Below are 21,477 nucleotides of genomic sequence, written 5' to 3' on the forward strand. Positions count from 1 at the left end.
TGATTGCACCATTAAATAGTACGATAGAATCATGGATATCATTTGCTTGTACTAATTTAAACTAATAAAAAATGTATATCAACAATACAATATAATATCAACTAAAACGAATACATCGTTTTAGCATACATCAATAACAATAATTAATTATTGAATGACTATGCGGTTATTACTGCAATTAATTCGTCTATGAAAGTAATGCATCAAATAAAATTTTATTATAATTACTATGCGCGCCAAATTTCCCTTTCTAAAACCATTTAAAAGTTTCGCCGGATATGCAGTTGTCATCTTCAATGTGTAAAATTTTATCGTCTCTAAATTTGATATTTTAATTTATTGCCTTGTGTGAAAATTATTATACGAGTTGCACTGCTAGTTCCGCCAAAATATTCGGCCATATTATTTCTAGTCTTAGATTACAACTAACTAACCATCACGCTGCTTCTCCACAGGGGTAGACAGAGGGAATAGAAGGCCACACCACTCTGTCAAAATGCAAATAATGTAACGTTCATCGTTCTACTCATTATTAAACATCCATGTTGCATTTATGTTTGTACAATATGCAATGATCTTGGATTCCTTTCACATGCGAGTAGTTAATTAATAGATATCGACCTAAGGCTGATTGTAACGCCATCAGTTGCGATATTTGTGAAGTGTAAATATTCTCTTCATTTCAAACCCTTATCAGCACCCGATGGTGCACAGGAGGTGTAAATATATACTTATGATTCTAGCGTTCGAAATGGACTTACCTAACGCTAGAATCAGGAGTGTCTTTTTCGAATATGAAAATGTTGACGATTAAGATACCATTTTTGGAATAAAGAGTTAAATTAATTTATTTTTGCGTTGTGGCACTTTGGCATTTAACCAGCGATATATATGTAGCTCATTTCCATTTGAACATAACTTTTAATTCTTTAATATATTTTTATTTGACCTTTATTATTATTTATTGTAATCAGACACTGGACAACTCTTTTAGAGGTATCCTCTCTTAAATTCTCTTTAAAAGTTTCGAAGAAGCTCGCCAGACACTGGATTATTTGCCCTACGGATGATGATATCAAATTGTGTGTGTAAATAATGCATCTGTTGCAGCATTCATTGTTGAATGTGTTTATTAATGCATTTGATACTCTTAGATTAAAACCGCATTGAATGAACCAGTAAATACAGTTTGAATGGGCGAGATAAGACTCGAGTTACCACAGCGCACAGTGTGAGAATCAGCTAATCTAGCTGTACTAAATTAATAACTCCCTAACCTTAGTTATGTATACTATGTGTGATACATCATTTTAAAGGTAATGAAACCAGAAATAGAGATTAGAAATAGTTTTATTAAAATGTGTTAGTACACGGTAAAAGTATGTCATTCAAAGGTCGAGATATTATTCGATGAACCTTCCAGTGTACATAATCGTTTTAAAAATAAATTATTGTTTCACTTAATAAAATAATATATTAAATGTATCACGTTTTTAATATTGGTAATTGAAAACAGAAATACAATAAAAGCTCTAACAAAAATAAAGCCAAAAAATTTAAACTCAAATAGGATATATTTAAAAAAATGTTTATAAATCACTGTGATTCAGTCACATTCGCTATTTTCACTATCAGATGAACCGGAATATGGTACTTCGGAAGTTTTTAATAAACGTAGAAAATCAGAAGATAATTTACAGCTTTTTTTGTGAAAGATTCCTCAAACTTGTTATGAAAGGGTCAGAAGATATAAAAAGGATGTGCAGCAAATCTCTTTTTGTATCCATTCTTGATATTTTACTCGTATTGTCCCTTCTAAATCTTTTAATATCTTTATGTCTAGCTTTTTGTGCTTCTTCCGAAAGTTTACCGATAGGTAGAATACAAGAGTCTATAATTTATTTACCGTGTACTAAAATTTTATGGACACTTGCAGGCATGTAAAACCAAGAATAATGTTTTTAAAAATTAGTCTTGTCTCTCACGCAAACTTATCAAAAGCATTAATATTTATGTCATATCCACAAGATAAAACCTCTAAAACAGTTTTAAATCGTTGGATCAATTCTTCATTTAACCCTGTAATAGCTGCTGTTTTTGAGGAATTTTTAGAAATTTACTTGCAGTATTGCCGTCATTTGTATTGCCAGTACCATGTTTAGGTATGTCCACTAAAACACCCATTTCTTCCCTGAAATTTTCTTGTAAAACCATTTTTCTTAATTGAAGGTTTTCTTCATCACTCTTATCTCTAATTTGCCATTTTTTAATATTCAAACGATATGCAATATGCATCTCCTGCAGGAGACATGCGAAAAATCGAATCCACGCATGGAGGAGAGATATTCCAAATGAATACATATTTTGATCTGGAATTTTGGTGATAAAATTGTCATTGTTCATCTCTCGAGGAGTTGCACCACAAATATAGCATTTGTTTGAAGATTTTTATGATGAAAGAGTGCTACAAATTTGTCCATCTACCATTGTAAATAACATTTTGTGATTTTCATTTACCTTAATTTCAGTTGAATTTTTTTACCCTCTCACATGTTTCTTCGAAATTTTTCAGTGGTCGTCCAATCCATGTGCGAGTGTTATGATACGGTTGACTAACAGACGGCATAGTACTAAGAATATGCTTTGGCAAAGTAACTTATACATTGAGCCATTTAGAATTGTATTTCAAGAATGTACTCATATTTTTCTTACTTTTTGCCAACGAACATAAAATTTGCAACATAAAGCACTCACAAAATTATTAAAATATATTTAAGTAGTTTTATTGCACAAAGAAAAACCAAAGAAGTTCATTATGTAAGTGCAAATATTTTCTTTTCGCGATGCTGCATCGATATCACGCCAAAGCTTAAACAATTCATTCCGAATAAAAGTTCGCCCGCTCACTGAAAAAAGGGAAAAAGATTAAGGTTTGCACCTTTTGGCAGCAAAAATCTACGGGCCTATATAGATAAAGAATGAAAATATAATATAGTGATACTTTTAGAGCGGTGTTCAATGAAGTTTTTTTCTAAAGTCTATTCAATTTGACAAAAGTTTCTAAAAAAAAATTAGATTTTGTAATTTTGTTATAATTTTATTTAAAATGGATCGATTATATATTTGACATTTTTTAATATAAATAATAGAGAATATACCTTGTTTTGTAGACTCCATGACAGTTTTCGTAAAAATAATCACCACAACGCATAAAACAATCATCCGAACGCACTAATAAAATCTGACTGATAACTGAAAACTCACAGCACTTCCGCCATAACATAGTTTACGACGCTGCCAAACTAACACATAGATTTTTAAAAATCAAAATTTTTAAGTTTTATATAGATTAACCTTTCAAAATCATATTTGACATACAATTAATACTTAATGAAGATATTAATTTTAGGACTTTAGTACAGCTAGATTGGCTGTTTCTCACACTGTGCAGCGGTCGCAGTGTTTCGTACTTTTATTCGGTATCGTACCAGCTCTCGATATTAGCTATGGCAATAATAGTACCCGCGTGGGCGGTAAGACTTGATAAAGGGAACATGATCGTTATAAAGGCACAACTTCCCAGAATAAGATACATTGGACAGTGCAGATAAGGCGACATTGTGTGATGTCTGAAGTTCTGATAGCGAAATGAGAATTCGACCACTGTCGATCGTTTCGAAAACTTGTTTTGTGCAGTCGATTAAATTAATATTAAAATGTGTAAATATTATTTTCTTTAACACTTTTCAAAGTAGATGCTTCATTTTATACATACAGCAGTAATTTGTAATTTATGGTTGTTTTCTTTATCATCTATACACCATATTCAAGCACCAGCTATGATCAATAGCATAAGTCTGTGTTTGGTTGGTCGGAAGAGGTTAGTCCTTAGCAATAAGCCCGACTATGTACATATGGTATTTCTTTTCTGTACAAAATGGCAAAAGAAATATTTTCTTGAATGTTTTCCTCAGATAATTTGTGGCACATTTTATAAACTTTACAATATAAAACAACTTTCTTTTAACCACTTTTTATTGGTACACTTTATCCAACCGGTTTCGACAAGAACCTTGTCATCATCAGGGTTTATGTACTAAATTCTAAAACATTGAAATACTCATAGTTAATTTATACTCAATTGCCCTTCCCTTTCGATTTATAAAGTTTAAAATAAATAAATAAAATTAGTGATTGGCAATATTCTCTCATTTTTTTCTTCTTTTAAAAATGCTTCTTACCTTATGATTTTTATATGCCAATTTAATGCACCTTTTATTGCTTTATATTGTACATTTTGCCCTGCGTTTTCGCTTTATTTGTATTTTAGTCTTGTTAAGCTTAATCCCGTGTTTCAAAATTAGTAATGGAAATTACTCATCAGAAATATCATATATGTGACTTATGCATGTGTTAAATATTTTTAAAAAATAATATATTAAATTATTAACGAAAACACATTTGTTTGTCAGATTAGAAAATCAAATTTGTTTGTAATTAAATTTTCATGTAGCTATGTGCTGAAAATCAGAATTTTTAGTAAATTTGTAGAAGATAAAAACAATTGTGTAAAATGTGCAATGCAAATTATTTAGGAATTGTAGGTTTTATATTGCATATATTTCGATGTATCCATGCTCAAAATTTACCAGTAATTTACCATGTAGGTACTCGATTCATAAATTTCGTCCAGCGGGCAGAATTGTCTTCAAACTGGTGTAGGCTCAAAGTATATATGTGCTAAGAGGATAGGTGCTTTTACAAATTTATACAAAAAAAGAGACAAATTATGTTTATTAGTTTTACCAACCAAAAAATCCAGGTAGTTTTTTTTAACAATTTAAACAGGATGTTTAAAAATAAGGTTTAAAAAGCAATACGTAAGTAATTGAAATATATGTATACTAGCCATGTCTTCCGACTGGAGATTTTTTTTGTATACAATGACGAAATAAAAATAAAGTATAGGAGTGTATTGTGCGAAAAGGGATATTGTTGACTTGGGAATGTATTGTTTATGAAACCATAATATCGGACAGGTAGTATGAAGCTCTGTACGAATTGATACTTTTAGATGTACGATGACTGCTGCTGTCCTGAAGGTATAATAATTTAAAAGTTTAACAACAATATTCTTTAATTTATTTATATTAAATAATATATTATTTCAAAATTATTCACCTTTGCTTTCCATTTTTCCTTTATTCTCAAACTTCACCCCCCTCCCCCTAACTTACCCCCCTTTCTTATTTATAGAATAGATAATTATTTATGGCTTAGTTTATATACAGACCTGAAGATGGAAGCATATCTTCCGAAACTAGTCGTTATAAAAAATATATATATATAAAACTCAAGTGGTAAAAAACATTTTTTTTTCTTTTACAATTTCATCATGTCATACCACAAAGTGAATGCCGAAACAATATATTTTTTTTTTCATTTCGATATCACAAAGAAAATATCGTGCTTACATATTACAACTTAACACTTATTATTTTATTTTTAATCTCTATCGTATTCGTAAAGCTTAACTGGCAGTGCACATATTGATACGTTAAGGTCTCCGCTATGTAAAAAGCTCACTCAGCTTAACCATGGATGTTGCCGAAAATTCACATATGAAAGAACGTTTCAATCAAAGGATGTAAACTTCCCCTTCTTTTTGTTCCTTCTTATAGATCAGATGATCTGTGTATTCCGTTATCCATCTTTTATGACGTAGACTGTCACGCCATCGCTTTGGAGGTCTTCTAGGCGGTCTTCTTCTGTCTGCATTCTCGTGTAGACCAATTCGGGCCAGTCTATTTTCTTGTATTCTATTAATATGGCCATTCCAGAGTCGTCTTCCCCATATGACTTTATCATCCGTACTACACATTTCCCCAATTTCCGTGTTCCTCTTAAGGGGATATTCGTTAACATAGAATTCATTCCACTGGAGACATGTCCGTTCACGCCCGTTTTTTTTAAAGAATGCATATTGGATATTTTTTTCGTTTTTTATTTTATACAAACGAATATGTTTAGAAAAAATATTTTTAAACATTTTTTCAACTCCTTACCTATCAACTGTTTTATTTTCGAAACCATATAATTATTTTGAAGAAATACTTCTTTTTTCAATGCGCAAACGGTGTTTAAAGAAAAAAATCTATTACATGTTACATTCATTACAATGTTACCTAGATTTAGAGAAAATTAAGTTGTGACTTAACGAATTGGAATAGGGCTTAAACGAACTTTCGATTATGCACCTCAATATCTTCATTTCTGATGTTCTCAGTAGAGATTTTAGTTGTACAAAGCAGTCTAATAATCATTTTCAAACACCTTGTGTGGATTTTAAGAAATTGTGATATTCACCATGGTTTAAATATTGAGTGTAGAAAATATATTTGATTGCAATACACCTTTTAGTTTTACATTACTAAACCCTTTCATACAGCAGTGCCTAGTTCCATTCGCCTCGGTTTTACGACCCGAGTACATATTAAAGTCAATAATTCCACTTCGTTATCAACCTTATAGAGGCCCTTATGTCTCTATCTGAGTATATTCCGACTAAAGCCTTACTCCACGATGTTAATGTCTTATATAAAGTCCCATCTGACATCTTTATACACGGTATCGTAAATATCTACGTATGGATTATAAGCCTTCATCGTTTACAACCGTACAAAACTGTTTAAACTTGACCGGTCGTTTTGGACTAACAGATTTATTCCAAAATTATACAAATCGAGTTTAACTTAATTATAAATTACTGGATTTAGTTTGAAAGTAATTTTCCCGAGTCATACAAGAGCAAAAATTTCATTTTGTTATATTTACAAATGGGAGTATAAACATTTTATTATTTTATTTGAATATTGAAAGCATTAACTTTGTGGACCATATTGACATATTATTTTGAGAAATAAAAAGACTTCATTTTTTGATCCACTCACATTTTTTTTATCAACCAACTAGATGGATAGATTGTTAATTTTATTTTTTATTTTATTTTAAAGGAATAACCCGCAAAGCCTCTATTTTAGAGGCTTGTCTGCAGGTACGATAGTGAGGAAAGGAAAGGTGAATGTGAAAAATACATCACAAACACCCAAAACAATTGAAAATAAATATACTTTGAATTCATTTTACAATTGGCAGCAATTTTATTTATATTTACTCGTACACATATGTAGTATTTCTAAACTTATCATAAAAGTATCAAATTCTATTATTCGACGTATAAAATGGGTATTTAAAAACATAATATGCCTTTCATTATTCGGCGCCTACGTGTTTGACCGAAAAGCCTTAAAAACACCTTAATAAACCAGACAATGGGAAGCAAAAATACCTTTTTTGTTATTTCCTTCTGCAGATGAGATTTTGTGACCTTAAAATGTTTTCTCGGAAGATTGCTGTGCCATAGACCTTAGGGCAATATTCTAAGCATTCCACTAAATTGTTTGCCTTTTTTTTCAATTGTTACCTGTTAGAGAAACCAGGAACTGTAATAACTTACCGAGAATACAGCCTCCCTTTGTCATGACTCGCATTTTTGTAACATCAAATAAAAATTGACTATTTGTAAATTCTTAGTACGGATTTCTTAGTAAAGTGAATTACGCACAGTTATCAACTTTTAACGTTTTTTTGACATCTCATCATAGATGTAGAAGAATATGGAAGTCTAAGTATTTACAGGGCTTATGACCTCTCAAAGGCTGGTTAAATGATCACTCCCAGATATACGAGTACGATTAATCTCATGACGCAGTAGTATACAAAAGTTAACAATAGTTCAGTATTGAATTGAGAAAGCTTTTATTTTAGCACATATTTAAGGAGAAATACTTTTATTTGGATGTATGCAAGATCCGAACCTCGGATTATTTTTGCGTACTGGGAAACGCCTGAAAACGTGACTTTTAACAATTCGAGTGTGTCCAAAGACTTCAAAATCTGCTTTTTCACTTAGTCGTTGGTTTTACATTTTTTTGACTCTCAATATAGTAGGTGATGAAGAATACGGAAGTCTGGGTATTAAAAGAGCATTTTTAGCATACGTTTGACATTTTTCATTTATATATATGTATTTATATGTACTACTACTACTACTATTACCATCACGCCATTTCCCCGAAGGGGTAGGCAGAAAAGATGGAACGCCACACTCTTCTGTCCTGAAATACACTCATCGCCTCCTTCCATACATCTAGTCATACATGCCCTCTAATTACGCAGACTTTTGACATTTTATATGCATTTATATGTATATATATATATATATATATATATATATATATATATATATATATATATATATATATATATATATATATATATATATATATATATATATATATATATATATATATATATATATATATATATATATATATATATATATATATATAAATATACACACACACATATCGTAGTCATACAGGACAAAGTGACCAAGTGTATTTTGTACAAAAACGTTATCATTGACTATTTGATATCTTACTAGCTTGATATTGCCCTGAAAAAATCCCAAAGGGTTTTTAACTTGGAAGTATAATGTATTGACTTGGTAAAAATGACTAACTGCATTTATTTTGTTTATTTTCTTGCCAAGCAAAAGTGACTTGAATGGCCATCTTGAACATTTTACGTTTTGTTAGTTGGTCACTTTCTCCTGTACGACTACGATATATGAATATCAATGTTTATATTAATTTAATTACTTTTCTTCTTCTAATTGATTTTGAAGACAAATGTAAAAATTCAACAATTCGACAACCGAAGAATGCAAAATGCCTCGTATCGTTTTGAAGGCATTAAATACTGTCGGCGTCTACGTGCAAAAACCCAAAACCTTTACCTCGACCGTTTTGGGTTCAAATGGCTAAAATCCTTAGATTTTTTGCTAATCACATAAACCGAGGATTGAATGTCTCCTTCAGCTTATGGCTTTCTATTCTAGATAAGATAACTTGGTTTAAAGTTTAACTTGGGCTGCTACAGTTTTGAAAGGGAATCATGGACAATAGAAATAACCTTCTCTCGTGGTTATACATTTCCAACCCCTAATGTATGAGAAAGACCAAAACATCTAGAATTATTATAATAATATAGGTATTACCTGCGTTCATTGTGATTTAAAATACCGTTCTTAAAAACTTTATCCTTTTAGTTTATGTTCTCTCATATTTGCATTTAAAGCCTGACGTATATATACGTGTATATCGAATAATAATAACATTTAATATATTTTGCATATTAAAAGCATTGTTAACTTTGACAGAACGAAGACGACCGAAAAAGACTTGGCACGATCAGATCATTCAGAACCTAAAATCTGGCGGTGTCAAAAGTCTGCGTAATCGGAGGGCATGTATGACTAGATGTATGGACGTGAAGGAGGCGAGGAGTGTATGTCAGGACAGAAGAGTGTGGCGTTCCGTCCTCTCTGCCTACCCCTGGAAACGGCGTGATGGTAGTAGTAGTTAACTTTATGGTTTGCAATATAACACTCTCATTATCATTCATCGTTCACTTTGTATTAAGGGGTATTACACAAAGTGAACGATGAATGATAAGTAGAGTGTTAATAATATTACATTTGAAATGTGGCTATCCTTTACTCCTTTCCTACTTTTCCATAGAGGGGCGTATATTTTCAAAATTATTGCAATACTGATGTTTATAAACAGGCAGAATGTTGAACATCGCACGATTGTGTAAAGATATTTTTTTCTTGAATATTTTTGTACAGACTTTATGGCACACTTGACATGGACACGAACCTTGTCATCTTCAGGAAAGTACCTACATGTCTATCCCTGAAGCTGACAAGATTTTTGTCGAGAAAAATATCAAAGAATACTGATGTTTATAAACATGCAGAATGTCGAACATCGCACGATTGTGTAAAGATATTTTTTTCTTGAATTTTTTTGTAGAGACTTTATGGCACACTTGACATGGACACGAACCTTGTCATCTTCAGGAAAGTACCTACATGTCTATCCCTGAAGCTGACAAGATTTTTTTCGAGAAAAATATAAAAGAATACTGATGTTTGTAAACATGCAGAATTTTGAACATCGCACGATTGTGTAAAGATATTTTTTTCTTGAATATTTTTTGTAGAGACTTTATGGCACACTTGACATGGACACGAACCATGTCATCTTCAGGAAAATACCAACATGTCTATCCCTGCAGATGATAAGATTTTTGTCGAGGAAAAATATCAAAAATTAAAGTGGTCAAAAACAAAATTCTAGATTTATTCTATTTATTGTTTCGGCATTAACTTTGTGGTAAGACATGTTACAATGATTAAAGAAAACACTTGTTTTTTACCACTTGAGTTTTATTATAGACTACATGTTTCAGAAGTTAAATTTCCATCATTCAGGTCTGTATAATAACTCAGTAGTTATTATTGTAGTTATTATACAGACCTGAATGATGGAAGTTTAACTTCTGAAACATGTAGTCTATAATAAAACTCAAGTGGTAAAAATCAAGTTTTTTCCTTAATCGTTCTAGATTTATTTCATAGGTTTTATAAAAAGATTACTAAAACAGGCTATGGCCAGTGTCATAAACCATAGAGTGCTCAGTTTTCCATCTTCTTCGTATAAACAGATCTTTTATCACATTTGAGACACCTATCTTGATATGCGAGTATATCCTCCACAGGGTGAAAAATCCAGAGTCTGATACAACATTTTTTGTTGGTTAAGAATCCAAGTGACGGAAAAGACGTACTTTTTTACTGCCTAACACTTCGGAATGTTCTCTTACTGAGGTGCCAAGTCGAGTGTTTACTGGGTACTTCAACGACCACCAAATTTGTCTGAGGACCCGAATGATCACAAATTTACGCCGTGTCATACACGATGCGCTCAGCATTTATTTTCTATTTTTATTTATTTATTTATTTTTAAACATAGTTCATACGAAAGAGTAACATATATAATATTCCCGGTGAGTAATTTCCATGTAAAATGTTATTTTAAATACATTTTAAAATGTATTTAAAATAGCATTGTCAGGATAACAGTAAAAAATAGATAAGTCTGAACATAAAAGAAAGTAAAAAGGAAAGAGAAATAAGCAAAATCAAAAATATAAAACAATAAAAAAATATAGTTACAAGCTTCTTCCCTTATGTTTTTTTTATACAGGCATATAAAAAAACATAGGGTAAGAAGCATGTTTAAAGGAAACAAATGAGAATTTGATTTAATATTGTTTTACTTTGTATATACCGTAGTGTAATGGTCAGCACGGTCAGCTACCGTTCTGGAGGTCTCGGGTGCGATTCCCAAGGGGGGTAAAATAAATATAACTGATTTTTTCACTGTAATATTTATTCAATATTACCATGGACTGGTACCTGAAGCGGAGGGCTGATTACCTTTCCTTCGTGTGTTAACGATCAAGATAACACTGCGTTTATATGATTCAGTGCCCTATACACCATCGGTTGTGGAAAAGGTTTGAAGAAGAAGTTATAAGAAGATGCATGAATTTGGAAGAGGAAAATGTTTTGAAAATATTCTAAAGAAAACACTTGTGTTTTACCACTTTATTTTTATTTTATTTTTATTTTTATTTTTATTTTATTTTTATTTTTATTTTATTTTTATTTTATTTTTATTTTATTTTTATTTTATTTTTATTTTATTATTTATTCTTTTTTAATTTTACTTTTATTTTATTTTAACGCCTAGTTTCGGAAGCTATGCTTTCATCTTCAGGTCTAAATATAAACAGTCTATATTTAGAACTGAAGATGAAAGCATAGCTTCCGAAAGTAATCGTTAAAATAAAATAAAAATAAATATAACTCATGTGGTAAAAACCAAGTGTTTTCTTTTGAATTTCATCATGTCTTACCACAAAGTGAATGCCGAAACAATAAATAAAATTTGGAAAAGGTAGTGTACAATGGTGTTCTATCCTTCTCCCTACCCTTGCGAAGAAGCGGCGTGATGGGCAGTTAGTTAGTCAGTTATATTTTACGAGATCTTTTTAACCACGTGTTCCCTTTGGTCGGCAGTGTATTACATTAGTATTTACCCAAAATTCTTTTGCACACTATTTGTCCCTTGCGACTTGCAATACTCCTGCGTCCTTTTCTACCTGTCTTTTACAACCTCGCAGGATATATTGTAAGACAACCGTAGTCGTCCTGTCAAACGGACGCCATCTCTCTCTCCCGAGGACATCCAAGTAAGCATGTGTCTCTGTCCCTCGTACTAATGGGGTCTCTCCCGAGGTTAGGTAGGTACCTGTCCAGGTAACCTATGTTGACCCAGCGTCACAAAAAGGAACAAGAGCGAAGACTTTTGTTTGAGTTCCGAGAAATGCTTCAGAACGGTCGAGCCGCGTTTTTTTACCGCATTTACGGAATACAGAAGTTGTATTTTACCTGTTTAAGACATAAGTGCCTGGAATTAAAGAAAATTTCAAATCAAACAACCTGATCTCGAATTCCCGAGAAAACTATCAGTATAAAATTATTAGAGTGTCTCTGCAACTCATTGCCGTTAATTTTGACTAGGTGCTTTGAAATTTTATTTTCCAATTTTAGTTAAGTATTTTATGACGGGAAAGCAGTAATGATTGTCTCTTTCTTAGAATTTTCGTCAGCCTTTTACCCGCTTTTAATGATTTCAAATAGTTTTCTCGAAATGCCAGTTTACACGCATACCATCGCTGATGCATTCACGATTTGGACAATTCTCTGGTATGTAGTTGCATCTCTTAAAATCGCATTAAAATGATTCCTGGTAAAGTTCTTCAAAAAATAACATACAGTGCTAATTATTATCATTACAGTCTTAACCATTAAAAGTTCTAGTTTGTGGTTTTACTTCTTTATTTAATTGGGTTATTTAAGGATGAAAGCAAAGTGAACGCTATAAAAATTCGTTCCTTCGGAATGTATAATATATATATCTTGCGCAAGTTTACTCCTTACATCACCATATTATGTTAATACAATAATAACTGTACGATTTAAATCGATATAATTCTATCACACTCGGAAAATTAATATCAATGTGATATTTTAGCACATGACTTATTTATCGCCGTATTGTTCAATATTAAATGACTGCCCCATGATACAATACACACTCCCACTCATATCAGGACAACATGAGCAAAAAGTAAAAATATTATTCGGTATGAATAACATATTTGCTTTACCCAGAAAAATTTATTGCACTGACCTTTCTAATGTTCCTGAACACGTAAATTGATTATCGATGACCGTACTATAATGTAGTGGTCACCAACATTTTTTCAATAATCAGATTTTCATCTAGTCCTTTAAAAATTCCGTTTTTTTGCGTATAAATAGCGAATACAGGATATATTAACCATCGCAAAATTTTGAGTGTGTCCACATGTTCACAAATCTAGGTTTCTCCACTTAGGGGTAATATTTATGAACTTTATAATATTAAACAACTTTATTTTAACCACTTTTTTATTATTAGTACACTTTAACCTACCGGTTTCGACAAGAACCTTAAAATGTGTCACAAAGTATCTGCGAAAAACATTCAAGAAAAGTAATTTTTATGTTTTACCATCTCAACATGGATGAAGACGATATGTGTGACTATACGAATACATGTCTGAGTTCCAAAAAAATATTAGTATGTTCTATCAGGTCGTAAGCCCTGTAAATATCCTAACTTCCATATCCTTCTATAAAATATCATAATTCAATATATAAAACTGTAAAACTACTCACATAAATCAATATAATAATTACAAGACCTGTATTACTACTTAATTTCTTTTTTAATTATCTGTCACTATTAAGTTGGAATTTCCGTATAATAATAAATATTTTTTACAATTTATAATGAGCACAAATAAAAGAAAATAATAGAAGCCTAAGATGAAAATTCGATTTCATATAATTAATGTGATTTGAGATAGTTTGGACTTGATAGAACGAATGAGAGAGAGAGGAAAGAACGGTGAACAAAAATTTGAAGCAAATATAGTTGAAAACAGTTGAAAATGCAGAGTCATGAATGTGGAAGACGTAAAGAATGTTTGCGAAGACAGAATGGTGTGGCCTACTATCCGCACTGCCTACAACTGCGGGGAAGCAGAGTAGTGATAAAAATTAAAAAAAAAAATAGATTCGTTGTAATCCGGCTGTATTAATGTTTTCTAAAACATTAATCCAGCCGTTTTTTTTATGTTGGTTACCACTGCTATTACGTATAAGCAAAATCATGAATAATTTCTGTACTCCAAATTTTAACAATAACAAAAATTAATACCAATAGAAAATTTGTTAATACATATATCGAATTATTAATACATATATCGAACTTAGTACTTATTAATTTATTTATTATTTAATGAATTTATATTTTTAATATTCTGTATACATAATGCATTCATCAGCGCACCAAATGTTTCTTTTTTAACTCGCTCTTAAACGGATTTGAGAATAAATTACGTTTCGAACTTCAAGTTGACATTGTATTAAACTTGACATTTCTTGATACAGATTCGAGCGTAATTCGACCTTCGCTGTACAATAATATACACATAAATAAATAAAAATAAAACAAAAAAACGTATCGTTTACGGATGAGTGGGCGTACATTATTATCGAATCGGTGAGTATATAGGTGAAGGAGTACTTAAAAATGTATAAGTTTTTTATACAACATAACATTTTTTATGTCACGAATTCGACGTTTTGTATAACTTATCTGGAACGGTGAGCAAGCCTGTAAATCAAACAAAATATCTAATTTATTTCTGTGATCCAATTTTGAAACATTGTACAAGAATCACGAGAACTTTCGCTAGTGATATCTATTGGTGAGACGAAGAAGCTTTTTTATTGATCAGAAACTCTTGTATGTGAGGTCCGAATCTTGGATTATAATCACATACATGAGAAACGCCAGAAAATATCCTTTTCATTTTATTATTTCAGCTTATAATTTTAATAAAATTCATCATTCTACCCATGACTGAGAACCATTTCTTAATTTGACCTTACTTGGTAAATACCACTAATCGTGAAACTGTATTGTGACACGTGTTTCGACGCACTCAGTGTTATTATCAAATACCGTTTAGCCAATATAAAGGCCCAAAATTGGTTAAGTCGCAACTTATTTTTCTCTAAATCCAGGTGAAATGTTACGAAATTATTTTTTTTCTTAAAACACCGTTTTTGCATTGAAATAATTATGTATATGGTTTTAAAGTGTTATTGTAGGATAGGGAGTAAATATATATATATATATATATATATATATATATATATATATATATATATATATATATATATATATATATATATATATATATATATATATATATATATATATATATATATATATATATATATATATATATATATATATATATATATATATATATATATATATATATACATATATATATATATATATATATATATATATATATATATATATATATATATATATATATATATATATATATATATATATATATATATATATATGTATATATATATATATATATATATATATTTATATATATAAATATTTTATTTTTTTACTTTTAATTTTTTTTCTTTTAAAACAAAAAATATCCAATATTCATTCTTTAAAAAACCAGACATGTCACCTCTCTGGTGGTCTCCGGTGAAATGAATTCTGTACTTTAAAAATAATCATGAAATTTACAAGTATGTACTATGGGAGGTGGATGAACTTGTAAATTGAAACGAGAGTACGTTGATTTAGAGCCGATTATTATGAATTTTTTCAAAAAGGGTAACTTTATTTGTAATATTAGTCATCTTTGTAAGTGATGTTTACGGTTTGTGTAATCTTATACTTCAAGGAAATGTGTCAATCTTGATTACATTCATGCTGTTTTATTTTCGATATGTCAACAAGATTTTTATTTTCAAACTGCCATCTACGATTCAGATTAATAATAAAACAAGAAAATATTAACTAACAATCAAACGACCTAACCATCACACCGATTGCATCATGCAGATAATCTTCACCTCTTCCACATTCATGCATCTCCTCATACATACCCACCGATATACCCGACTCCTGACCTGACCCCTTCAAGTATTTGAAATACTTGATCATGCCAAGTTTTCCTCGGTCTCCTCTGCTTCTATTACCAACCACATTCGCCACATAAATTTGTTCTATCCTTTTTTCATTTGCTCGATTCACATGCCTAAACCGTCTTAACACACCTTTCTTAATTTTATCGATGATGCTTATCTTAATCTTGCACTATTTCCTTATATTACCATTCGAACATCTATCATATAATGTTTTGCCGCACAACAGTCTTAGAGAATGCATTTTGACTACATTAAGAAAAATTAATAATCTTTCGATGTAAATTTGCGTTTACTTTGTAGAATACTTTAATATATTGTTCCATAGCCCAGATATCAATTTGATAAATAAATATCAAACCATTTTCTTAAAGATTTATTTGCGTTATGTTTTTTATAGTGTCCGTCTCCGTAATGGCACGCTCGGCTACCATTTTGGAGGTCCTGGGTTCGATTCCCAAGAGGGGGGAGGGTCAAATAAACATAAGCAATTTTTTTATTCTAATATTTATTCAATATATCCCTGGACTGGCACCTGAAGCAGAGGGCTGATCACCTTTCCCTCATGTGTTAACTATCAAGATAACACTGCGTTTATATGATGCAGTGACCTATGCACCATTAAGGGTGCGGATAAGGGTTTAAAGAAAGAGAATATTTGTCTTATCTATCTTGGCTGTCCTTATAATTATGCCTGCAGATAAAACTCACATGAAGCTTTGCGATTTATTACAACAACAAAAAAAAATTAATTGTATTTTACAGACTTGGTAGATATTTGATATCATTCTGAACCGATGACGTCACTAACAATGTATCTTTCTTGTTCATATCTTAAAAAATATTTTTATCTGTGATAGATAATTAATATAAGCATGTAAAAAAACGTCATAAATTCAGTGAAAGACCTGCGAGTACGTTAATCAAATAAATTTTGTGATATGATTTATTAGGTTCAACACAATGGGTGCTATTCTCAATCTCATCGGGATCTTAAGTTAAAAGATTTAATGAAAAGATGGAGGTTTTCAGGAAAAATGCTTAGAAAATCACAAATATCCTGATTATTTGTTTGAAAAAAAAATCTATCACATATATTTCGTCTATCGACTCTCTAATCCCAAACTCTACACATACATATATACCTGATTTTTATTGCTTGATAGTTTTACTATACATCTGTAGTTTTCGAAACTAGTCGTGTTTAATGAAATAAATCTCATGAAGTGGTATTTTACAAGCGTTTAATTTTATTTTAATAATTCCAACTAGCATGCAATTCATTTCATATAATAAAAGAAAAACCATGTAGGTTTTTCCACTTTTAATTTATTTTACCAGTCACTGGGTTTCGTCGTTATCGACACCAACAGTCTGCTGATGTCGGCAATGATGAAACCGGATCACTAGTCAAATAAAATGAAACTGAAAAAACTATATAAATATTTGTATCTTTCTAATATGAAAATGCAGTTCCACTAAGAAATTTCAAAAAAAACCAGGGAAAATTTAATTTTTATTGTATTGTGTTTATTTTTTTCTGACTTTTTTCTTTAGAAAGTACTGAATTTATTTAAATAGCTCTTCAAACATTACGAATCCAAATTATTTATTGATTCGGTATTTACTTTGTAGAATGACATGTTGATTATTAATAAATAAAAAAAACACTTGTGAAATACCACTTAATGAAATCAATCTCATTTAGTGGTATTATAAAATTGTTTATGTCGGGTATGTATGAGGAGATGAGGTATGAGAAAGTAGAAGAGGCGAAGAATGTTTGCAAAGACAGAGTGATGTGGCGTTCTGTTCTCTCTGCCCACTCCTGCGGAGAGGCGGGGTGATGGTTAGTTAGCTAGTTAGATATAAAAGTTTTTAAATTTAAAAAATAATTGTGAATTTAAATTCTTTAAAAAAAATCATAGTAAATTTTAATTGCGTGTAAAATTTTCTTGTATACGGTTAGGATGGTTTGATTCAATCATAAAATTTCTGATGCCTTTTTAAATTGTTCACAAATCTTTTTTTTATAATCTTATCTATGACATGTTTATTGTAATATTCCCGGTAATTTTCAATATAATCAATTGATAATAGACATTTTTGACATATCAACATTCAAACCGAAGTTGATTTGATAAAAAAAACATCTGATTATCCAGTTTAAGCAGGAAATAAATAATATCATTATTCTTATTTTTCTTTAGTTATACTTGGAAGGTGGAAGACCAGACAAGATCGTTTAGGTGGTTTTCCTGGGGGTCTGTTACCTCTTAAGCTGCTGTCTGCTGCTATCCTCACCACTCGATCTGAACTTGCTCTTCCCATACACGATTTCTCCAGAAACGTCTTCTTACTGTTCCCCATCGCACAACATCTTCGACGTCGCAGATTTTTCCCATTTCAGTGTTTCTTACTTTGTCGCGAAGTGTTAGGCCTGTAATCGGTCGTAGAGTCTTCATTTCGGTGGTTCTAAGAAGGGGTTTTTTTCAATAATATTATTGATTATTTATCCCTTTTTCATGAATATTTTTTTAACATAGAAAAATACATTTTATTTGCATTAATTGCTAATACTGTAAAAAGTGTAATAATATGCCTAGTCCCTCACATTAAGGTCTTACATTCAATTTTATTAACGTTTAACAAAACAAAAACTAAAATGTATCATTTCTTGAATGTTTTTCGCAGATACTTTGTGGCACATTTTATAAACTTTATAAAATATAACAACTTTGTTTTAACCACTTTTTATTGGTACACTTTATCCAACCGGTTTCGACAAGAACCTTATCATCATCAATAAAGAGTATTTCAATGTTATAGAATTTAGTACATAAACCCTGATGATGATAAGGTTCTTCTCGAAACCGGTTGGATAATGTGTACCAATAAAAAGTCGTTAAAACAGAGTTGTTTTATGATATAAAATGCATTATATTTAAAAATTAAAAATACGTAAATCATATCAACTATATACGTTTTATGTAAGTTATCTACAATTCTTAGTTGACACGTTATCTTTTCAATGTATTCCAGGAATGGTTATAAAACAGATATTAAGTATTAACAAGGTCAGCGGATTTATAAAATGTCATGTTATGTAGGATCAAAGTTTGTTAGCATTGACACCTTCTATCTATCTAAAAATATTTTATTTAAATCTTAAATAAAATTGATAACACATTTTTCTCGAACGTTCAACGATCGATTATTATATGTGGATTGATCTTTTTATTTAATTTTTTTGTAATCCACGTTACCAAAATATGTATTTTATTGCCGTGAAGACTATTTAATAAAAATATGTATGCATATACTTATTATATTTATATTATTGTATTCAAAGTCCAAAAAGGGTACTACAGTAACCATTAGCGCGTTTTTATTATTTACATAAATAACCCTTTAACGTACACTTATAAGTTATGTTTGTTGGTAGTTCAATTTATTTTTATTAAAATTATTTTTATTCAATTAAAATTAAAACTATTATTATTTGCTGACCACCTTTCCTTCACGTGTTGATGATCAAGATAACATTGTGTTTATATGATGCAGTGCCCTATGCACCATGTATGTATGACGAGATCCCTGAATAAATGAAGAATGAAAAGATTCTGAATATTTAAAATTCATTTGGTTGATAAATTGTTTTTTTTTGCCTGCAGGTACAGCCGGTGGGGCCTCCGACCAGGGCGGGGGCGGGGCCGCCCTGGGCGCCCGGGCGCGCGCCCCCCGCCGCAGGGCGCCCGCGGCGCACAACGGCTCCGCCCTCGAGGCGGCCGCGCACAACAACAACAACAACAGCCCGCTGCACGCGGCCGGCATCAAGAGCGAGAGGCTCAGCCCCCACAACACTCCGGACAGGTCCTCCAGCAGGTTGGCAGTGCTATAATACTCTTCTTCTTCTTCATGATCCCCCTGTTCTCCACTGCCGGATATAGGCCTCTTCCGTATCCTTCCATTTCTTCCGGTTACTTTTCTCGTTCGGTTTTCGTGAAACAACTAACGACTCAAGTAATGAATACTTCGTTTCGATGACTTCTCAATGCTTTGCTCTCTATCGGTTTATGATTCAGCATTTACCTTATTTACTTCTGGTTGTCGAAGATTTATTATTTTTAGAGATTTTAACTAAAATATTTTTGACATCTCATCAAAGATGAAGAAGAATATGGAAGTCTGGGCATTTACGGGGCTGGCGGCCGTCATAGGCTGGTTTAAGTGATCACTTTACATACGTGTAACAGTCACCAATTCTACCCATTATTGACAACCACACTGCTCAAATTCTTGGAAGTTCTATATAAATGAACCAATTTCAAATTGTTGTTCTTGAATCACAAGAACTTCACTAGAGACATCTATTGGTGAAATGAAAAGAAGTTTTTTATTGAGCAGAAACTCTATTGCACTTAACGACGCACCCATCGTGTTAATAATTCAATAAATACAATTCTTATCTTCGTTGTCTCTCCAGATCCCGCAGCGTGACCCCCTCGACGTGCTCGTTCCCCGGCACGCCCCCCCAGGGGGCGGCGGAGCGGGGGCCCAGCCCGGCGCACCCCAACCAGCCCCCCCTCGGCCCCCTGGCCGCCTCCCAGGGCGCCCCCCAGCCGCCGCACGTGCTCGCCAGGAACTACTCGGACTTCATGAGGAGTCTGGCCGCCAAATATAACAACGCCAATCCTAACGGGTAAATAATATTTTATCTTTATTTTTTCTTTCATTGATTCGACAGACGCTTGTGGTAATATCTAAACACATATAGGCTGGTTTAAGTGATAACTTTATACAAGTATAAGATTCACCATTCCACCCATGATTTATAACAACGCTACTGAAAGAAATTAATTTGTATTTATCCTTACATTGATGCCTTCTTTCAATCGCGAGTTTTCGGCACCATCTATGGTTAAATTGAGTGTTTTTTTTTCATTATTTAAAAAATATATATTTAGCAAAGTTACTCTTGAAACGCATATAAGATTATTTCATTTGTAACAGGTTATAAAATCTGTAAATACGCAAACTTCAATATTCTTCTTCATATTGTTGAGTTATCAATATAAAAAAAAATATATTACTGGTACTAATACTGTTACAGATTTGTGAACATAGATTAAGACACTGAAAATATGGTGCAATAAAATAAATACAATAACTGATTCGGCAGTCACTTTGTGGTAAAATTAAAAGTTATACTTAGTAAATATCACTTTTTAATTATTAACTACCAGTTTTACTTAGTAAAAAACACTGTGCAGTATTTAAATATAATTTGGAATGCATCAAAACACGCGTGATAATAGATTTTTAGTAATAGTGGTATTGACTTAGTAAAACTT

The 21,477-nt window shown here is 31.4% G+C and overlaps 1 protein-coding gene across 4 annotated transcripts in view; it reads left to right on the top strand.

Annotated features, from left to right (window-relative positions):
* LOC148301934 (uncharacterized) overlaps positions 1–21,477 on the top strand; it is a 204,780-nt gene that overhangs the window by 100,703 nt on the left and 82,600 nt on the right. For all 4 annotated transcript variants that reach the window (XM_088272469.1, XM_088272468.1, XM_088272467.1 and 1 more), the window contains 2 exons: positions 19,798–20,008; positions 20,610–20,825. In XM_088272469.1, coding sequence (XP_088128595.1) covers positions 19,798–20,008; positions 20,610–20,825 — 427 coding nt within the window. The remainder of the gene's footprint in view (positions 1–19,797; positions 20,009–20,609; positions 20,826–21,477) is intronic.

The sequence above is a fragment of the Brachycentrus maculatus genome, unplaced genomic scaffold, assembly GCF_059751285.1.
Source record: "Brachycentrus maculatus isolate JH-2025_06_01 unplaced genomic scaffold, ASM5975128v1 h1tg000498l, whole genome shotgun sequence".
Classification (NCBI taxonomy): domain Eukaryota; kingdom Metazoa; phylum Arthropoda; class Insecta; order Trichoptera; family Brachycentridae; genus Brachycentrus; species Brachycentrus maculatus.